This window comes from Falco biarmicus, chromosome 14 (genome assembly GCF_023638135.1).
Source record: "Falco biarmicus isolate bFalBia1 chromosome 14, bFalBia1.pri, whole genome shotgun sequence".
Classification (NCBI taxonomy): Eukaryota; Metazoa; Chordata; class Aves; order Falconiformes; family Falconidae; genus Falco; species Falco biarmicus.
Window position 1 is genome coordinate 19,386,269 of NC_079301.1, and position 19,086 is coordinate 19,405,354.

The following is a 19,086-nucleotide window of genomic DNA, read 5'->3' on the forward strand; positions in this document are numbered from 1 at the left end:
TGTGTAAACTAAGGATAAAAAAGGAAAGTTTAGAAGTGTCATGCAAAAAGTCATGAGAGTTTTTAAGATAATTGTTTTTGTTTGTTTTTAAAAATAAAAACACATTAGGTACTCAAAGCCAGCCAGTCCATTTGTTAGTCCTTTCTAGTTCACTTGCTGTAATTGAAGTGATTTCTTTAAGCCACTGCAGAGCTTTTATTTATATTTTTAAAACTTGTATTTTATCTTTTGGACAGGTCCCCCAGGGTTTAAAGGCAGCCAAGGAACAGCAGGACATCCAGGGCAACCTGGGCCTACAGGATTTCCTGGACTGAAAGGGGAGAAAGGTGACCCTGGTCTTTCAAGCATCGGTATTCCTGGTCTCCCTGGACCAAAGGTATATTTCCAAAATTCTTGAATAGAAAAATCCATAAGGAAATTAGATTCTGTATTGATTTTTTTTTAAACTATAACTTAATATATATTATGTATAACTGTAAATATCTATATAAATATACAAATAACAAGCAGGGTTGACTGTGGTTTGTTCTTTTCAGGTGGGAGTAAAAATTTCTAATTGTAAAAATGAAAATATTTATATATAATTTAATCTGGTTAAAGAAGATTGTTTACCAGACCTTTCAAATAGGGTTCAGTTAATGACCTACTCTGCCCTGTGACACCCACTAATGTTTTGGTAGTTGGTAGGGTTTTACACAATTAATATCATTGTTCCCATGTCTAATTATGTAGTTAATTATAAAAAATTAACACAAAATGCATTTAAGAGTAAATTACTAATGACACATCATGATTACTGCTGCTTAAAATTGTTAAATCTATATAAAACATTTGCACTAACGTTTGCCTACCTTATCCTTTGCCACCCACAAAAAAGTGACAAAAAATCCTACAAGTCTGGCTGCCTTCACTGATGCCTTACAAACAATGCCAAGCCAGTAGTTAATTTAGCAAAAACATTGCATTGTTAAAGCTCCACAGGTTTCTTTCTTTCTTCTGTGTTATCATGGGGTAAAAATCTGTCTCTTCTGAAAGAAGAGAACCTTTTTTCTGTAATGTAGGCCAGTTCTGAGGAAAAGCTATGATACTCTAGAAAAAGTTGTAGAGGAAAACTGTTAATAGCTTTACAGTTGTTATTTCCAATTAATTTTCTCTGTGAGATGGTTAACATTAACTGGATATAAGAAGTGCACACAATATAATGGTGACATTTTTGTGGTGGTAAGACTGAGAACATACAAGAAGGGTTTACCCATCTTACAAGGACTGGGCGCTTATTTCTGCTTAATGTTTTCTAGGGTGATCTTGGTTTGCCTGGGTACCCAGGTAGTCCAGGCAGTAAAGGTATTGCTGGAAATCCTGGTTTGCCTGGATTTCCAGGCAGCCCAGGTGCGAAAGGAGAACCAGGCCTTCCTGGATTCCCAGGTAATTCTGAAGAGGATTTTTTTATTTTCTCTTTTCTTATATTGGTATATACATCTAAACACAGTAGGTAATTGCTGGAGGACTGCAGCTTCTTCCAAAGTTTCTAGCAATGTGCTGCTTCTAAGCTTTGTGCTGTTGGAATTGTCACTGCAAGAGTAAGTGTGTGAATGCATCACTTAAGAGTGCCTTCTGAAATTATTCATCTGCTCTGAGGGTATGTAGCACTTGTGATAGCTAATGCTCTCCACTCCCCACAGCAGTCAGACTCTCACCTTTTCTGACCCACAGGATACCTGTGTTTGGCTCCATACTTTTCCTTCATGAATTGATAAAGAAGTGCCATCGGGAAAACTAGGCTTTTTTTAATAGTATTTATTGTCTAAAAATACATTCTAAAGAGAAATCTTTTTCTGAAATATAATGAAATTAGGTTTTGCACTCGCCTTTAAAAAATATTGATAGGGATTGTTTATGGGTATGTGTGTATATATATATATACATTCTCAAGAAACAAGGCTTTTATCTATGCTGCATTTGCAGCAATAAAGGCTGTTCTACAAGCGTGCTTGAGCTGCTTTAATGTAGGAAGTTAGAGAATTTGTAACAGTGTAGTCATGGCAGCAGGAAGCTTAGGAGAGAACAAAACCTGGCCAGGAACCTGACAGATTTCAACCTCTGCTTCGTATCATGCCTGAAGGACTGTGAGCAGGCAAAATGGTGTATGGAGACACTACTTTGATCAGGCTCAGCTACTGTTTGGAGCAGACATACTGTAACGGATTGATTGTTCTTCCTACCTCCCACTGAGCTCATGCTGTAGGGGTGAGAATCCAGTGTAAATTCTAAGACCATTGTTATTAAGATCCTTTTTCAGGAAAAGAGAAGAGAAATGGGGAAGGGCTATCCAACCACAGTTCATAACGCTTTCGGCTTGTTGGCAAGCAGAAACACCTCTCTCTGAAACGGTCATTTGCTAGTAGAGTGCCAGACTCACTGTGTCCCTGGCCGCAGGCACTCAGCAGCTAAGGCGACAGAGGCTGGAGAGTAGCAGTAAGGACAGTTGTGCTAGTATGTTTTGTTTCTGTACGTTCTTTGCTTTATAAGTCATCTCCTTGATCAGCTGTAAATCTGCAAAATGTGCATAAATACAGTATCTTGATACACTTAGCTCATTTGTTACTCAGGACATCTCAGATTATAGCATTTCAAGATCTGCTGAAAAGCCAGTTTTGTGTTTAATTTGATTAAAATGCCCGTACTTTACAGGAACACCCGGAATTCCAGGACCGAAAGGTATCGAGGGGCCTCCAGGTAATCCTGGCCTGCCTGGACCACCTGGGCCAGTAGGTAAGCATGAACAGTGCAGCAAAGGTCAGCTGCTTCTGTGAAAAACATAACACATCAAGCCGCTTCCTTGCTTATCTTTTTAACATCATGAAGATGCATCTGTACGTATATGTATGCTCAAACACCATGGCACACACTTAGTTCACTGAAATTAAACAGAAGAGAACAAAGTTTTAACTTCACGACTTGTGCCTGCTGTCATAGTCATATCATTAGCTATTGAAATAAGAAGTTAACTGTTTCAGTATTGACCAGATTTTTTTTAATATATATATATATAATATGTTAAGTACTCCAGTGGTCTAACCTGCTTTTGTAAGAGCAAAATTCTAATTCATCCTAAAGGGAAGAATTATATTCTTTTTGCAAACACTAACTGCTTAAAAGTTCACAGGCTTAAAAGCCTTTTCTAAATTGTCAAAGGGGAGAGAGAGAAAGGTTTTGGTTTCAAGATTACACCCTTGTGAATTTGTTATTACATTGTCACACCTTCAGATTTAGATGGTGGGGAGGGCAGGGGGGAGATTGCTTCATTTCTTTATTGCGGGTTAGGCACTATTGTGCTAACGTGTTCTATCCCTCTTTTAGGTGAAACTGGTCGTCCTGGCCCTCCTGGTCCTTCAGGGGAGAAGGGACAGCCTGGTCGAGATGGTATCCCTGGACCAGCTGGTCAGAAGGGTGAACCAGGTTAGGTATCCTTCCTGTTTTCTCCTCTTCACTCGGTACTGTGATGTCCTGCTTTGTCTAGTCTGTTTTTCCTATAACTGCCCATACGCCTTCAAAGCTGCTGCTGTGGTTCCCAGTTGCTGAAGGGTTCACAAAGGGTGCTGTCAAGCTGCTAATGAAGCACAGGACAAGAATTCAGTCAGCTCTTAGATTTTTACTATCCAACTTCAACACCAGCCCCTGTTCCTGTATTCCATGTTAGCTCTATTGCTTCAACTCAGTTACAGAATGGATAAACAGTTAATGTCTGCCTTAAAGATAAACTCCCAACCAAAAATGCAAATGTATGAACTCCCAAAATCTGAAAGAGCATCTTGTGAACGGATGAAAATACTTATGAAAGTTACAGATGCATTTTGTAGTAAAACCTCTAGGTTTGGTGTAGACTGGTAGTGAATGAGAATCCTGGTAGTCTCAAGGAATCAGAGATCTAGATGAACTGCACTTTCATCATTCTCAGCCTCATATTCCTGTTTGTGGAGACTTGAAAGCTAAATGTTCATTATTAACTGAATCTGTTTCTTTTCAGGTCTACCAGGTTTTGGGCGCCCAGGACCTCCAGGACTCCCAGGATTGTCAGGTGAAGTTTCTCTGTTCTTTGTTAAAAAGGTTGAGTGTAAATTATTCCTTAACACCAAAAAAAGAAGGGCATGTTGTATGTTCTGCAACAAATGAATGCCATAGCAACAACTAGAATAACAGATTATTTTTTTTCTCAGCAGACTGTTTTCAATTAACCACAGTAATAAAAACACTCATTACTGACTACCAAATTTTGTAAATTAGCAGTTATGCAGACAGAATAAATCCGCACAGGATTATAGTCTGCATTGTGCAGAACTTCGTAAATAAACTCAGTAAATAAAGCATTCATACAACTGATGACAAATGAAGCCGCTTTGAAAGTATAGCTGCTTGCTATATTTTCAAAAGCAACTTCACAACCTAAGTTATATTACTTTCCAGTAGCCTTAAAGCTCCTAAATTCCTCAAGCTTGTTTGAAAATTTTGCAAGTATGTCTTAACTTTTAGCAGTGACTCAAAAAAATGAAGTCTTAATATTGACAGATCTCTTCACAGAAACCGTTGCTTGTAGGCTTACAAACTCAGAGGATGTTTATGAATTGCAGTATCACTGAGTAGTAAAGTGAGTCTTAGTAAGGCCTTTTAATATGTCGGAACCTATAGCACTTCCTCCTGCAAGAATTATTAGCCCTGACTCTTTTCTGAATAGTAGACCAATTTTATACGGTCTCAGTGCACAAATGAGGTGAGTTGTGGTCAGACTTGTACTTTCTGAGAGAGAGAGGAATGGCTCTGCAAATGGATCGTTGGACTCCTTTGTATACCAATTTGTAACAGTATTCCTAAATGGCTCTTTGGTTTTACAGGGCAGAAAGGAGAACTGGGGTTACCTGGCCCACCAGGGCCCCCTGGACTTCCAGGTCTGAAGGGAGAACCAGGTTTCCAGGGATTCCCTGGTCTACAGGGTCCACCAGGTCCACCAGGATTACCAGGGCCACCTCTGGAAGGTCCTAAAGGTAGCCCTGGCCCACCAGGTGTTCCAGGAAGGCCAGGTAAGAGTGTGATCCATATCTATCAACATCTGCCAGTACTTTCATATTTTGCTGGTAGGTTATCAGCCTTTACACTTCCTCCATTTATTTGGATGGATAAGTTTAAGCCTCATGGCGTAGGTCTTAATGTTTGTGGGCAACCAGAGGATTTTGTTGCCAAAAGTAACAGCATCTAAAAATAAAACAGCCTCAGTTTCTATTAATTTCTGATACCTGGCAGCAAAAATCTAATGCGTTGATAAATGGGAGATTCTCCGCATGCTGTCACAGTAATCATCTAGCGAGCACGATATCGACTTTTGAACATCTGATACCTTTGCAGTATTGTCACGTGATCAGCAAACGTCATTGCGCACAAAAACCCAAAAGTAACAAACCCCATCATTTTAAGAGTCATGAAAATCAAATTCACGCTAGCATCACAGCATGATCAAATTGGATAGCTGCCTCTTCATCTTCATGTCACGTAACAAAAGTCATTGCTCCATTGTGTCATGTGGCTTCCATGGACTCAGTGCACCATCATGCCGTGTTCATCTTTCCATTCCATGTTTACATTTTGTTCCTGCACCAACTAATTCTGGGAATGAAAAAATCAGTATTCTGAGTTAACATTGCTGAGCAACTCCCTGGCATGTGTTAGAATTTGATTTGTGTCATCGAATGTTTATTTGCATTTAGGTACCGCTCTTGAAAAATCTAACTTTAATGAACCTGTTACAGCTCTGGCTCAAGCTTTTTGCTGTATCTTGAGTCCAGAAGCACTTTGCCACCAGTAAGACTCATCTCCCTTAAAATGCTTGATATTATCCTTAGAGGAAACTACTTTAAACCAAGCTATTGATTGATTACAGTTTTTTTCTTTGCATATTGATGGAGAAGTAATATTTTTATTTCTTGCCTTCAAACTGTGAGCTCAGATTTTTCTGTTACTCAAAGATTTGTTTGGGGGAAGTTAGTTTTGAATTCGTACATTTGTAAAATAGCTGCTACAGATATATTGTTTATTTTGGGGTGTCAAGGGAGAGTTTAGTTTTGCAGTACACACTTGGAAAGATTTAAGGTTCACTTTTTCCTCATGCTTGTTTCTGATATAGGAGGAGGCATCCCACTGAAAAGTGTTTTTTTAGGATGGCATTGGATCAAAATATTTTCACTAGAACTAGAATTGAGTAATATTTTATTATTCTCAATGGCAGTATGAGCTTTTCTTTTGTGCAGAGTAGGCTATGAACTCATCTGTTCTAGCTGTGCCTTTTAAAAGTGAGTCATTACAAACAACATTTGATTTTAATTTATAACACCTTAAAACTGGGGTGGTGTTTGCCAGTATAATGAGGTTTTCTTTTATTCCTAGCAAAAATACTTGACTTGCGTGGTATCCTAATCCTGCTTTTTATGTGCCTGCTGTGGAAAACCCCTGTGGGTTAATAATTCACAGCCAGTCACAATGTCTTTCTGGTTTCCTATGTGGGTAGCGGGAGGAGGAGGGCATGCCTTCCCCCTTTCTCCTTGAGGCACTTACTCCCTGCTGTGCCCCAGGGGCAATAACCAGTCAGTAAAGCAACCCTGCCACCAGTTGGTAGTCCTGATTTGCTTTCCGCTTTCTGTGTGGCCTTGTTGTTCACTGGCAGGTGGGAGTACGGGACAAGTAATCCCAGCTCTGCTCACAGTTGTTACAAGTTGCAGCTGGGGCAAGTGGGAGAAGGAGTGAAGGGATAAAAGATGGCGGGATGCTGAACTTGGGCTTTGCAATTTAAGTGTGCCCAAAGAAAGACCTAAGACATCCTAGCTGTCAAGATCTTCCAAAGGTATTTTTTCTGTATGTAGAGTGGTACAGCAACTAAAATTTTGGCATGGGAAGCTGACTGCTCCGTAAGAGTATAGGCTTTCATTTTGAAAAGATTCTTATACAGAGGGTATCACCAAACTCTTAAAAAAAAAAAAAAAAAAGTAAACCAGCTAAGCAGTTCCTGCTGTATGATAGAACTGCCAGCTGAGGTTGTGGCACTGCTGTAGCACTGGTGTTTTTATGAAGCTTCTCATCTTGCTCACACTGCTCTGTGTAAGGTGCTTACTGGCTCTGCTCAGCTGGGGAGGCTGAGGAATGGTGGCACTCGTTTTGTGCGGTTTTATGAGCACTGGCAGGGGGCAACCAACCAGTGAGCTTCTGCTCAGCCATGTTTGCTCTCTCTTTCTCTTTCTTTCTCTTATTTCCATTTTTGTTGCATGCAATGTACGATGTGAAGCATTTGTTTTGCTCAGTTATGCGTGAACTAATGTGGATAAACCAAACTATTATTGCAGTTCTGGTACAATCAGCACTCCAGCCTTTTGTTTCAAATGCTAACACAGCCTATTGTTGGAACGCTGCTTTTGTAACATTTCAACATAAGGCAGTTAGTCATAAAAGCAGCTGTGTGGCTGTCAAATTACTCCCCTTCTCGGGACATAAATAAAACCAGAAGCAGTATATGTATACTGTTAGTTGTTGACTTCTGGGTATATTCTGAGATTAGCAAAAGTGGTGAAGTCAAACATGATGTAGCTCTCCGACTTCAGTTGAGCTGCCCCTAAACCAAACATTGTGAGATGGGTTTTGGGATGGATTTATTAATTCATTATCAAATTAAGCCGATTTCCAGGGCAACACAACATTGCTGTTACTCCACATCTATTTTAATTGCTATGAATAATAATAGTTTGGTGGTTTGCATACTGTGTGTAAAGCAATATTGAGCTAAAAAGAAAGGTTTAGTTGAATAAGTTAGCTTGTTGATATTTCTAACAATTTTGATGTTTTTCCCCTTGTTCTAATGATGACCTTGGTGAACTCTGACCCCCTACTCCCAGGTCCCTCAGGTTAGCCCCTTAACTCCAAAATAATAACTTTGCATGAAAATGAATGTATATACTTTTGCAGTTTCTAAATGTAGATATGCTGAGTCATTTTTCAGACATACCTTTTAATTTGTGGTAGAAAAGCAAAGCTCGGAGTTGGCTTTCAGGCTCTTGCATGTTGTTGTAGGGCTGACGCTGGAAGGACACGGTGGTGTTCTCCCCATGGTGGAAGATGATGTGGGTCCAGATTTGCAAGGCTTTGATAAAGTGTCCCCAGCTGTGACACTTGTTTTAGCATATTTATTCTCAGTGCCGTTAAAAACAATATATGCTGGGTTTCATCTTTTTTAAAAAAGCACATTGCACTGTTCTCCCATGTCTTTGCTGTATAATTGTGTTTTCCAACTTGGGCAAGTGATGGTTTTCATTTTTGTAACCCCTGCTAACTGTTCATTTTGGACACTCTCAAGTGACTTAAATAAATTAGGTGCTTCTTTTATACCAAGTGTCTGTAGGAAAATGTATAGAGTTAGTGTGATGCTTTACATCCCCAACTTAGAACATTATAACTTTACAGTGCAGAGAAATCCTTATTTCCATTGTTTTGCTTCACCAGCACATTTAGAGAAAATGAGGAAAGCTTTTCCTTTAACATATATTTAATGAAAATGGAGCATACAGCCCTCCCCTCCCTAATGTAGGGCAGTGGAACAGGATTGGTAAGAACATCACCATTTTCACAAGCTTATCGTGATTTTAGCATACCAGCATGTAGCACGAGCCAGCTCTTGGGAAGATTTTTAACATCTGTGTCTAGATTGAAAATGACTTAGTATATCTATTTAAAAATAACTATGTCTTTAGGTTTTGCTATGATGATTTCAGGAAGCAAGGAACTGTCATGAAAATTCAATAAAGGAATACACTGTAGTTTTTAGTGTGCTGTCCTAAGTACTGTGAGGTAGCAAATGTGGTAGCTCCCGATATCTGAATTCTCGCTTTATGCAGTCATGTAAAAAAAAAATGAATTCAGCTTTACCTTTTCATTAAACTGAGGTCACACAAGCAGTAACCATACTTTCAAAAGGTCATGCGGAGGGGAACTTAACAATTGCTTCATGTTTTGTTCCACATTGTGACTGTGCTCAGCCAGAATTCAATATCAACCAGTACAGGACAGATTTATAAATCATAGCAAAACTTATCTAACAGTGAAATATAGTTTATAAGTACTTAACAGTAACAATCGAATGTCCACGTCATTATTTTTAACAACTGTATTACAGTTAGTATTTAAAATAATTTTCCAAACATGTAAGAAATAGTGCATTGAGGTAGACCCGACATGTATTTATTATAGCTTTTAGCTGCAAATTGCATGGTGATCTGTTGATATATTTAAATCATTTCACTGACATGAGAGATGCAACTGACACAGGAGCCAAAATATGTATTAATTCAGGAGCATGCTAGGGACAACCAGCTTACCTTTTGAAAAAGGGCTTTTAAATGATTTTTCCGAGGAGGTTCTCACATGCCGTTCTCTATAACCTTAAACAGATAAATCAGCATCCTGGGGTATGTTTTTTACAAAAAAAAAATGCCAGCAGTAAAGACAACAAATTCTAAATTTTTAAGTTCTGCTGTCTTTTTGCTTGTGGCATTTGCAGCCCTTTTGATCCGTGTTAATCTTGCTTACCATTGTGCAGAGGGTGTAAGCATACTTTTCAGTCCTAGAATTGTATTCACAGAGAGCTGAGGCTCGTACCTGATGACTGGTGGTAAGTCTTTCTGTTAATCACACTTCCCCCTGCCCAAAGCAGAATTTTGCTCAAGGGTAAGTTGTCATTCACAATTTACCTGCATATTTGTCAACCTCCAGGCCCTGAGATGTTGAATAGTGTCAGTGAAATGGTTACATAGTCTAAGCCCCGCTGTGAGTAGGACTAACCAGTCGCAGGCCTCAGCTGTATTGTTAAAGCAATAACACGTTCTTTAAGTTTGCTGTGAAATGAAGTGTCACATTAGTCTTAGTAGAGCCTAGTCACCAGAATAAGTTGTATCTGAATATACATATTGTCGTGTATTCATGTATGGTTTTATGCATGCATGTGGATTATATTGTAAATACAAAATATGCTGGTGAAATGGGTTGTTGTGTAGTGTATATGCTGTCATCTGTACTATTTCTAACTAGTAATCTTGTTTTGTACTGTGTGATGTCTGACCCTTCTAACATCGATCATTGGGCTTTGGTGAACTCTGATCCTTCCAGGTCCTCCAGGTTAGACTCTTAACTCGGTCAATTTATTTTACTACGTTGCACTTGATGTAAGAGAAACGGATGTTTTCCTGTAATACTGTGATTATCTTTTTAAGGACTATGGTTACCCTGCACATCGTGTTTGATTAGCATGCCTCGGGATGGTAACCTGTTATTACTTTGCATGTGTACAGTACTAGACCAGTATAAAACAGCAAAAGGAACGCCAAAAAAAAATCCTTGCATGATGGGATGTTTTCTGTAGCTGAAACTGCTACAGGGTACGTGTGAAATCTGGTGTACAAAATTGCTGTTGATTTAAAAGGAAAAATATTGGAAGGAGTTCTATACTCAGATTTGCATGCAGAAACACAGCTCATCAAATGTATCCACTGAATGTAGACTATGAAGATGTCAAAGGAGATTGCATGGTGATATGTTGATATATTTAAATCGTGATTTGAGGTTGTAGAGGACTTGAAAATCCAGCACACTGATAAATGTTATTAGATTTGTTGTACTACAGGGGAGAATGTCAAAGCACTGTCCTGCAAAGAGATCCTTTTGTTAAGCCAGTTATGAGATCTAACTTATAAAATGCTATTAGCTGTTGCACTTGCTCATGGTTTGTTTCGCCACACATTAAAATCAGTTACCTTCTATTCAGACAGTGGCTTAAAGGTAGGAGTCTCATCTTCCACTTTTCCAAATGCCCAAGTTTCTTTTAAATCCTCTGCTTTGCTTTGCATTAATGTGGCTGTAGCAAAGGGAAAATATTTGAAGACCAGCCTGGTTCCTCTACTGGGTTTAGACAGCACAATTTTACTAAAGACAGACAAATCAGTTGGAGGGAGGGTCGTTCAACATAAGGAAATTTCTGCAACTCAGATTATTATTTAGGCAAGGCAGAATGATGGGGTTCCTGCTGCCCAGCAGTCAGTAGACAGTATATACCAGGCTCCTCCAGTAGGTATGTCAAATGCTATCAGCAAAAAAGCAGCAGTACTTTACACTGTTGAGACTGGCTTTCAAAAGGAATTCAGTCTGTTTGGGTAGCACTTAGGAGGTGATGAATGTAATGCAGGTCAACAGAGGGGATATTTGTACCATCTGGTTTTGGGTTTCTTGGCTCCTATGAAAGGCACCAGTCTGGTCACTGGTAAGCTTCTAATGCAGCTGAGGTGGTTGCGCTGCCTTCTGGAAGGACCTGCTTCGCTTCGTCAGCTAGATGAGGAGCCTCGGTTCCTGATTTGGGTAGTGCAAATAATCCCTCTATTTGTTTTCCTTTTAGTTTATCCTGAATTCAGCGTTGAAATAGAGCTGGGAAGTCAAGCCAAAATATCTTTTAATTTTATTTGGCGCTGAAGGCACAAACTTGGGGACAATGGTTGATACGTACTGATATATGCGTATCTGTTCTGCAACGTTAAGGTCCACCAGGCCCAGAAGGTCCACGAGGGCCACCAGGCAGTGGAGGACTTAAAGGGGAAAAAGGGAACCCAGGTCCACCTGGCCCACCTGGCCTGACTGGCCAAAAGGGAGACCAAGGACCACCTGGACGCCAGGTAGGACGTGTTTTCCCCCTAGTTTATTTTTAAATGCAGTAAAAATGGAAAATGTTCGTGTGGAGCATGCAGTTTAGCATAGTAAAATGAAAGCCAAAATGCAGTATCTGAGACCCTGTCTTGTTGCAAGTAAAAGGATCTTTTCCATAATTATCCCCCAGAATCTGGGCAGGATGTCCCCGTTATATTCCCATGGGAGCTGGAGCTGTCAATGTGCACTTCACGTTACAGCGTTCTCTGACGGCACCCAGGGCAGTGAGCAAACGCACGGCCTCAGCCCTTCAAAGCACCAGTTCACAGACCCAAAGCGTGCTTATTTGTCCCCCAGCCACCTTTTCTGTGTGTTTTTCTGAAACTCCTGAGGAGCTGAGTGAATAACATGAAGCTGTTCTGTTCAGGGGGATCCTGGCCGTCCAGGTCTGAATGGAATGAAGGGCGACCCCGGGGTTCCAGGCGTTCCAGGATTCCCAGGTATTTGACTGGGGTTTAAAGCGAAAACCTCCAGAGTAACAGCCCCTCAGGGAGGAAAGCAGCCTGATTTTGGCCATTCCTGCAGCAGATACTGTAAGACAGCATGTTCTTCCACCGTGTAACTGTGTGAATTTGATGTTTCAGGTATGAAGGGTCCCAGTGGACCTGCGGGACCCGCTGGCCTCACAGGCAGCCAAGGACTGCCAGGCCCACCAGGTAGGAGCCCTGGGCAGCGTCGCTGTTGCTTTTGCTCCCTGCCAGTAAAATCTGTTACACAGGTGTAAGACTGAGTGGGGCTCAGCCAGCAATGACAGCAGTTAAGTGAGCACCAGCTTAAACACAATTCCAGGCTATACCTTTTAGCCCTTCAAGTAATCCTACCATATTGTATACTCTGTATCCAGTCCACGTGGATTAGCCCCTGCGAGAGGTGTCCAGTTTTGGAGGGGATCACCAAGAGTACTCTTATGCCTTACGTATGCACTTATGCTTTGCATTGATAGAGCTCTTGGCAATAAAGAATAACTGAAACTATTTTAATGCTCTCTTCCACCTTGGTTTATCTAATACTAAGCTGCTTTCTCTCAGGTCCGCCAGGTTTACCCGGTACCATTGGACGAAGCATAGTTGTCAAAGGTGACCCTGGTCCCCCGGGTCCTCCAGGACAGCCTGGGTCGAAAGGGCCACCTGGACTGCCAGGGCCACAGGGATTGCCAGGTAGGATCCTAGGTGGCTGCCGCGAAAATGACTACGTATAGCTGACTGCAGCTGCAATGCGAGTCACTTGGCGTAGGCTGCAGAGACAAGAAGTTAGGGAATTCAGCAAGAGGTAATAGATAAGTGTAGGGTTCTACATTCTGGGTTAACGGTCTGTTCTCGTCTGATCTATCATGAGGAAACAACAGATGAGTCCCAGGCAATTTAAAGATTTCTGTAGTGAGATTTCAAGAGCTTTTATTTCAGTTACGCATCTGTCTACTCTAGGTCCAATTGGTCTTCCTGGTGACCCAGGGCGAGATGGACTACCTGGTTTTGATGGTCCAGCAGGACGTAAAGGAGAGAGAGGTCTTCCAGGCCAGCCAGGTATGGTGTTTATCCTACGAGGACTCGGTGGAAAAAGAGATGCTCCCTGCTCCTTTTTGTGAGTGCAGGCTACTACTGGCAAGTGAGATCTTTGCCTCATGGGGAAAAAATAATAAAATTATAATTTTAGGATTTTCGTAATGCAAAAATAATTACAAGCGGGTGAACGTACTTGGTTTGGAATATTCTTGGAACCAATACTTTGCCAGTCATTGCTGAATAATACGGTAGAGTGCTTTATCTCAAGCCTAATGTCATCCCCTTTGCAGCACAGATGATGCACAGGAGATAAAGAAGATAATAAGAAACAGAAGAGAGAGATTAGTAAAATATTTTTAATTTTGCTTGGAAATCATGAATGAGGATTTCTTTCATAAAGGAAAGCATTTCACCAAAGGCAGAGATCAGGCTACCGTGCAGCTATAGCTTAGAACTACTGAATTACGATTTGAGAAAAGAAATCAGACTAGGCACTGGGACAGTTTTCTAAAGAAGATGGGACATATTACGCAGCTATATATTGCAACTTATGAGAAAACCTATTAGAATTCAAACAGTTAAACCAGCACAGAAATGCAAAATTATTTTTTTTCCCCCCTCTTTCTCTGAGTAACTCTATGGAATCTGTTAGCATTATTTTAGTGAAAAAAAAAATGTAAATAATAATGACTGTGGAATAACATAGTCTAAATATTTGTAGTTATGTTTCCTGATATTTTTGCTGTTCAAGAACAAATGCCTTTTCTGGTACCTTTCTCAGTATGTGACTCATTCTTGCTCTCATTCAAGGTTGTTCTAGTCTTATCTCCACTTTCTGTAACCTACTCCAGAACTGACTGCAGCTGTTCTATCCGTTTTGGTAGGCTTCGGCTCAGGTGGTACCAGAGCATGCCCTACAGCAAGGCTTGCTTCTGTTTCTGGCTCTACCATTTATTTTGTGATCTTGAGCAAGATGTTTCAACGTTACCTTTTTAAGCTGCATACACAGATATGTTTTGGAATTGGGAAGCCGATTTGGATTCATTCCAGTGGCTGTCATGGCCACTGCGGCTGTTACCTTAGCGCCTCTCAGCTCAACGCATTGAACTTCACAATACCCCTAAAACACAGGGAAGTTGCACCGTTGTGACTAGCTGTGACAGCCTCAGCGATTTACCCAAGCTTACATAAAAGAATAATTTGAGGAAGAGTGTTAGTAGATACCAGGTCCCCCAACTCACAAGCACCGTAATCACAAGACCATCTACCTTTCAGAGCTACGTTAGTCCTAAAAGAGCAAGAATTGGTGTTAACGAATACCGTGTTGTGTTTCTCTGGCGTGAACAGGTTCACGAGGAATACAGGGACCTCCTGGTCCTGATGGCTTACAAGGCCCACCTGGACCTCCTGGAACAGCTTCTGTTGCTCATGGATTCCTTATAACTCGGCACAGCCAGACCAGGGATACACCACTGTGTCCGCAAGGAACATCAAGAATATATGATGGATTCTCTCTTCTGTATGTGCAAGGAAATGAGAGAGCACACGGCCAAGATTTGGGTGAGATGCTCTGTATGTTCTGTCTTCAAGGGGAAGAGCTGCTGCTTCAAATGCTCTGGTTCCCTGACGATACGACAGCCTTACAGATTTCTTAGATGAGGGTGGGAATTGCATACTAAAAGCTACTACCTCCTGAGGTCGCACATTGTAAGTCTGGGTGAAAAACGTATGCCAAAACTGAGAGGGTAAGTTTTCCCACATGTGACAATTTGATCGCACGTGCTGTGCACTCACAGGTGGAGAGGAAGAATACACAATTACTGGTCTCAAAGAATTGCTATGAAACACCACAAAGTGAAAACTTTGCTGTCGCATTTTATGTCTCTTGCTCTGTAGGTACTGCTGGGAGCTGTCTCAGACGTTTCAGCACCATGCCCTTCATGTTCTGCAACATCAACAACGTTTGTAATTTTGCATCAAGGAATGACTATTCCTACTGGCTGTCAACTCCGGAGCCAATGCCGATGAGCATGGAGCCACTGACTGGGCAGAGCATCCAGCCATTCATCAGCCGGTGAGACAGAGCAGGCTATCAGGTCTCTTTTTGAATGTCTGGATAAACAGCACATCTTACCCACGTGTTTCCAACGTGCTGGTTGGATATTAGCAGATGAATCTGTCATGTTTTGCTCTGGCAAATACTAGGAAAAGAGCTTGTTTTAAAGTCTCCATTGTCTGAAAAGGTCTGTCTGCATGCAGCAGTGCTAATTAGAGGCTGAAGGGCTCTAAGAGCTCCCCTCGACCGAGGAGGCTGTGCGGTCAGCAGTGCAAGAATCTCCACAGACAGGAAAGAGAACATGTGAGAGCTCTAGGATTAAGGCGTTCACTTGAGGACTTGGAGCTTCCAGCTTTCATTTCAGGAACTGCTTCAGTACTTTACCCGATAGTTGTTAGTGTAAGTGCAGGCAGATTTTGTACTCCACACTGCTGTCTTACTGTAGTTACAAAATACCTGAGAAGTAGAAGTCTGGATTAACAGGACAGCTTCTCAGAGGAGTTTTCCTCCCATTCTCTGTGTCAAGAATTGTTAATAAAACACGCTGCTATTATATTTTAATACCCCATGTTTCTTTGATGCTTCCCCTGTGTCCAGATGCGTTGTGTGCGAAGCTCCTGCGATGGTGATAGCTGTTCACAGTCAGACCATTCAGATTCCCTCCTGTCCGCCAGGCTGGGACTCCCTTTGGATCGGTTACTCTTTCATGATGGTAAGAGCCGCCTCCTGCTCCAAGAAGTGGCCAGTACCCACTAGTGCCCTCAACTAGTTGCTGGAGGACTTTGTTAAAAACTACAATGGTTGTCACTCGAAAGCCTTTACCTTGCATTACTAACCGTAGTAGCCAAGATTAAGTGCGATTTTTTTCAGTGCCCAGAGCCCAGTGTATCTGATATTTATGGAAGTGTCTGACACCACATTATCTCAACCAGGAACGATCAGTGGCTCTTTTGGTAGCTGAACGCTGTGCTATTTAACTTTTAGCACCTACTGTAAGACTCTTGTTTGTGTGTTTCTTTCCTCCACCAGCACACTAGTGCTGGAGCAGAAGGCTCTGGACAGGCCTTGGCATCGCCTGGATCCTGTTTAGAAGAATTCCGCTCGGCTCCGTTTATTGAATGCCATGGTCGTGGCACTTGTAATTACTATGCCAATTCATATAGTTTCTGGCTGGCAACTGTAGAGGTGTCAGAAATGTTCAGGTAAGAAAGCCTGTTTCTTGTATATTACTTTATTCCAGAATGAAAGCTTTGGAAACTGAATTTATTCCAAAGATCAAAAGAGATTTGTTTACAGGAGTATAGAGAAATGGTTTAGCTTGGTTTCCCCCTCACAACCAGTTTTTCAAGTGTTTCCTTGGTAAGCCTTTAATATTATGTAAAAACTTGCTAGGGCACATTCTGTTTTGCAAGGAGTCAGATTCTTTTTGTGGCAGTTCTTATTCACATTTAGTATTACCTTCTCTGAAAGCAGTCCTATTGTAGTTACTGTATTTGGAGCCTAAACTGCCCATTTTGATGGGTTTTTTTCTTCTTACCAGGCTTTTCAATAGACTCAAATATTTGAAAAGGTAGTTCACACACATCCAAGGGACAGGTATGAAGGGCAAGATCCATTCTACTTAAACCTTTTAAGGCAGATGGTCATACAACCTGTTTTTTAAAGGAGGGAGGTTTCACAGCCTCTATGGCAAGCATTTTTTCCAGCACTCTGCAGAATTAGGATGACGTTTGGGCTGCAAGGAAGCCAAGGGACGTTCTGCACTCAGCATTTCAGCTGGAGTCTCAGCTCCTCGAACTTCTTCCCTTTCAATCTGAGTAGCAAAATCCATTTTTTTCTTTGAAAAATCATCTCCTTTCATAGAACAAATTGCTACTATCCTGTTTGTCTACTGATAAAAACCTCATAAATACTCCTGCTGCCGCCTAACTGAAAAACGTGGCTTTGTGGCACAGGGCTGGAATGCACGCTGTGCTACACAGCAGTATCGGCCCTGGAGCTGGTTTTGTCTAACACCTACAACCACGATACTTCAATGTGCATTAAACAGTCATCGCTAAGTTTTCAGGGTCATTGGTTAGCGGTAATAGACTGGTGAAAACGGCCTACTAATAACTGCCGTGCACCTTTGAGCGTTCTACCTGCTATTTGCTCTCTCCCATAAACACAACTTTCGGTTTTATTCTATTTTTTTAAAAGAAACTTTTAAGAATTGGACTTACTCTGTGTACACATAGAGTTAAAGTTCCCTTCAACTGAGAAGCCCAAAGGCTACCTGCAAAGACCTCAGAAACAGTGTCTCAAAAGCACAAACTTCACCTTCCAGGCGGGTTGGTATTTGTGCTACGTCACGTGCTCGCCCGAGCAGTCCAATAGCCTGTCTTGTGTATACTGACACACTGGCCAAACCCGAGCATCTGCCTGTCACTCGGTGCTGAGGACGCAGGGAAAGATCACTCTTAAAGAAAACTAATTCCCCGCTTATGTATTTGTGTTACCTGAAACGGTGAATTAAGTAGAAGTTTAAAGGAAGAGTTCTGTAAACAAAGAAAAATCTAACCTGACCTTACCTTTGTGTCTGTCACCCAGTAAACCTCAGTCAGAGACACTGAAAGCTGGAGACTTGAGGACGCGTATTAGTCGTTGTCAAGTTTGCATGAAGAAGACGTAACGTCTTGGAGAATGTTTTATAAAACAGTTGAAAATTCCTAAGATGCACTGTCTTCCAGCTGCAACAATGGTGCTACTGTGCAGAAAGAAAAGAAAAACCACATCCAAACTGTTTTAACCATGCAAATTCCAGGGTACCTCACTCGTGTGCCAAACTAAGGGTTGTTCGGTACATATTTGACAACAGGACTAAGATGAAAGGATTGACCTCTTGGAAACAGAAAAGAACACCTGAGGTTCACAAAGGATCAGAAGATGAAATTTTTCATTTCTCTCCCTGTACCAAAATGGCACCTTTTTGAATCAACCAAGAGAATAAAGAAAAACATGACGCACTGAGTATGTTTAAAATAACAAGACTGCAGTTTTGAAAAACATTTTTCATGGTGCTACTAACCCTACTGTATCCCAGGTTTTTAATATGAAATTTTAAGCTTATTTCTCTTTGTAAGTAATGAAATGTGTATATTGTGTAAACACCTTTTTAGTTTAAACTTCCAGTTAGAAACAAACCAGACTGATATAAAAATTCTTATGTCTAAAATTGAAAGATACGGCCGTATTTTATTACGAAACTTGTGGTACAGAGAGAATTTACCCCTCTCACGCCAATTTACTCATTTAATATTTCATTTCCTTCCTCAGTTGCCAACCCGATATATTGGGGGAATGCACAATTATTCTGAAGTCATTTTGATCAGGGTTTTAAATGTTGTACACCATGCTATCAGTGGTTTTATTTGTGCTTAGAAATCCCAATCCATTTGAAAAGGGGTTTTTTGTATCTTGTGAAAATATGTGAAATTATTAGCCATATTCTATATCCTTCTTTTCTGAATAAAAGTCACGTTCACATTTTAGTAATCGGTTTGGTTTAAGAAAACCTCTTCCTTGGGAATATCCAGTTACCAAAGCATTTAAGATTATGCTCACCTGAAACCTCTACTAGTGTCATGCATTTTATCCAAAATAGTGTACACGCTAAGAAACCTTCCGAAAAACATAAAGTATAAGCTGGTGGAAGCCTTCATATTTACAAATTAAATACTTTAATCTTATGTGAATTTATACACATCCACAATG

General features: G+C 40.9%; 1 protein-coding gene across 1 annotated transcript in view; it reads left to right on the top strand.

Moving 5' to 3' along the window:
* The window catches only part of COL4A5 (collagen type IV alpha 5 chain), an 86,156-nt gene extending 67,293 nt beyond the window's left edge, over positions 1-18,863 (top strand). The window contains exons 36-51 of the mRNA XM_056360123.1: positions 237-376; positions 1,299-1,425; positions 2,692-2,772; positions 3,361-3,459; positions 4,028-4,078; positions 4,890-5,075; positions 11,611-11,744; positions 12,143-12,215; positions 12,360-12,431; positions 12,804-12,932; positions 13,200-13,298; positions 14,625-14,837; positions 15,174-15,351; positions 15,931-16,045; positions 16,363-16,535; positions 17,923-18,863. Coding sequence (XP_056216098.1) covers positions 237-376; positions 1,299-1,425; positions 2,692-2,772; positions 3,361-3,459; positions 4,028-4,078; positions 4,890-5,075; positions 11,611-11,744; positions 12,143-12,215; positions 12,360-12,431; positions 12,804-12,932; positions 13,200-13,298; positions 14,625-14,837; positions 15,174-15,351; positions 15,931-16,045; positions 16,363-16,535; positions 17,923-18,004 — 1,952 coding nt within the window. The 3' untranslated portion in view covers positions 18,005-18,863. The remainder of the gene's footprint in view (positions 1-236; positions 377-1,298; positions 1,426-2,691; positions 2,773-3,360; positions 3,460-4,027; positions 4,079-4,889; positions 5,076-11,610; positions 11,745-12,142; positions 12,216-12,359; positions 12,432-12,803; positions 12,933-13,199; positions 13,299-14,624; positions 14,838-15,173; positions 15,352-15,930; positions 16,046-16,362; positions 16,536-17,922) is intronic.
* Positions 18,864-19,086: the final 223 nt, after the last annotated feature.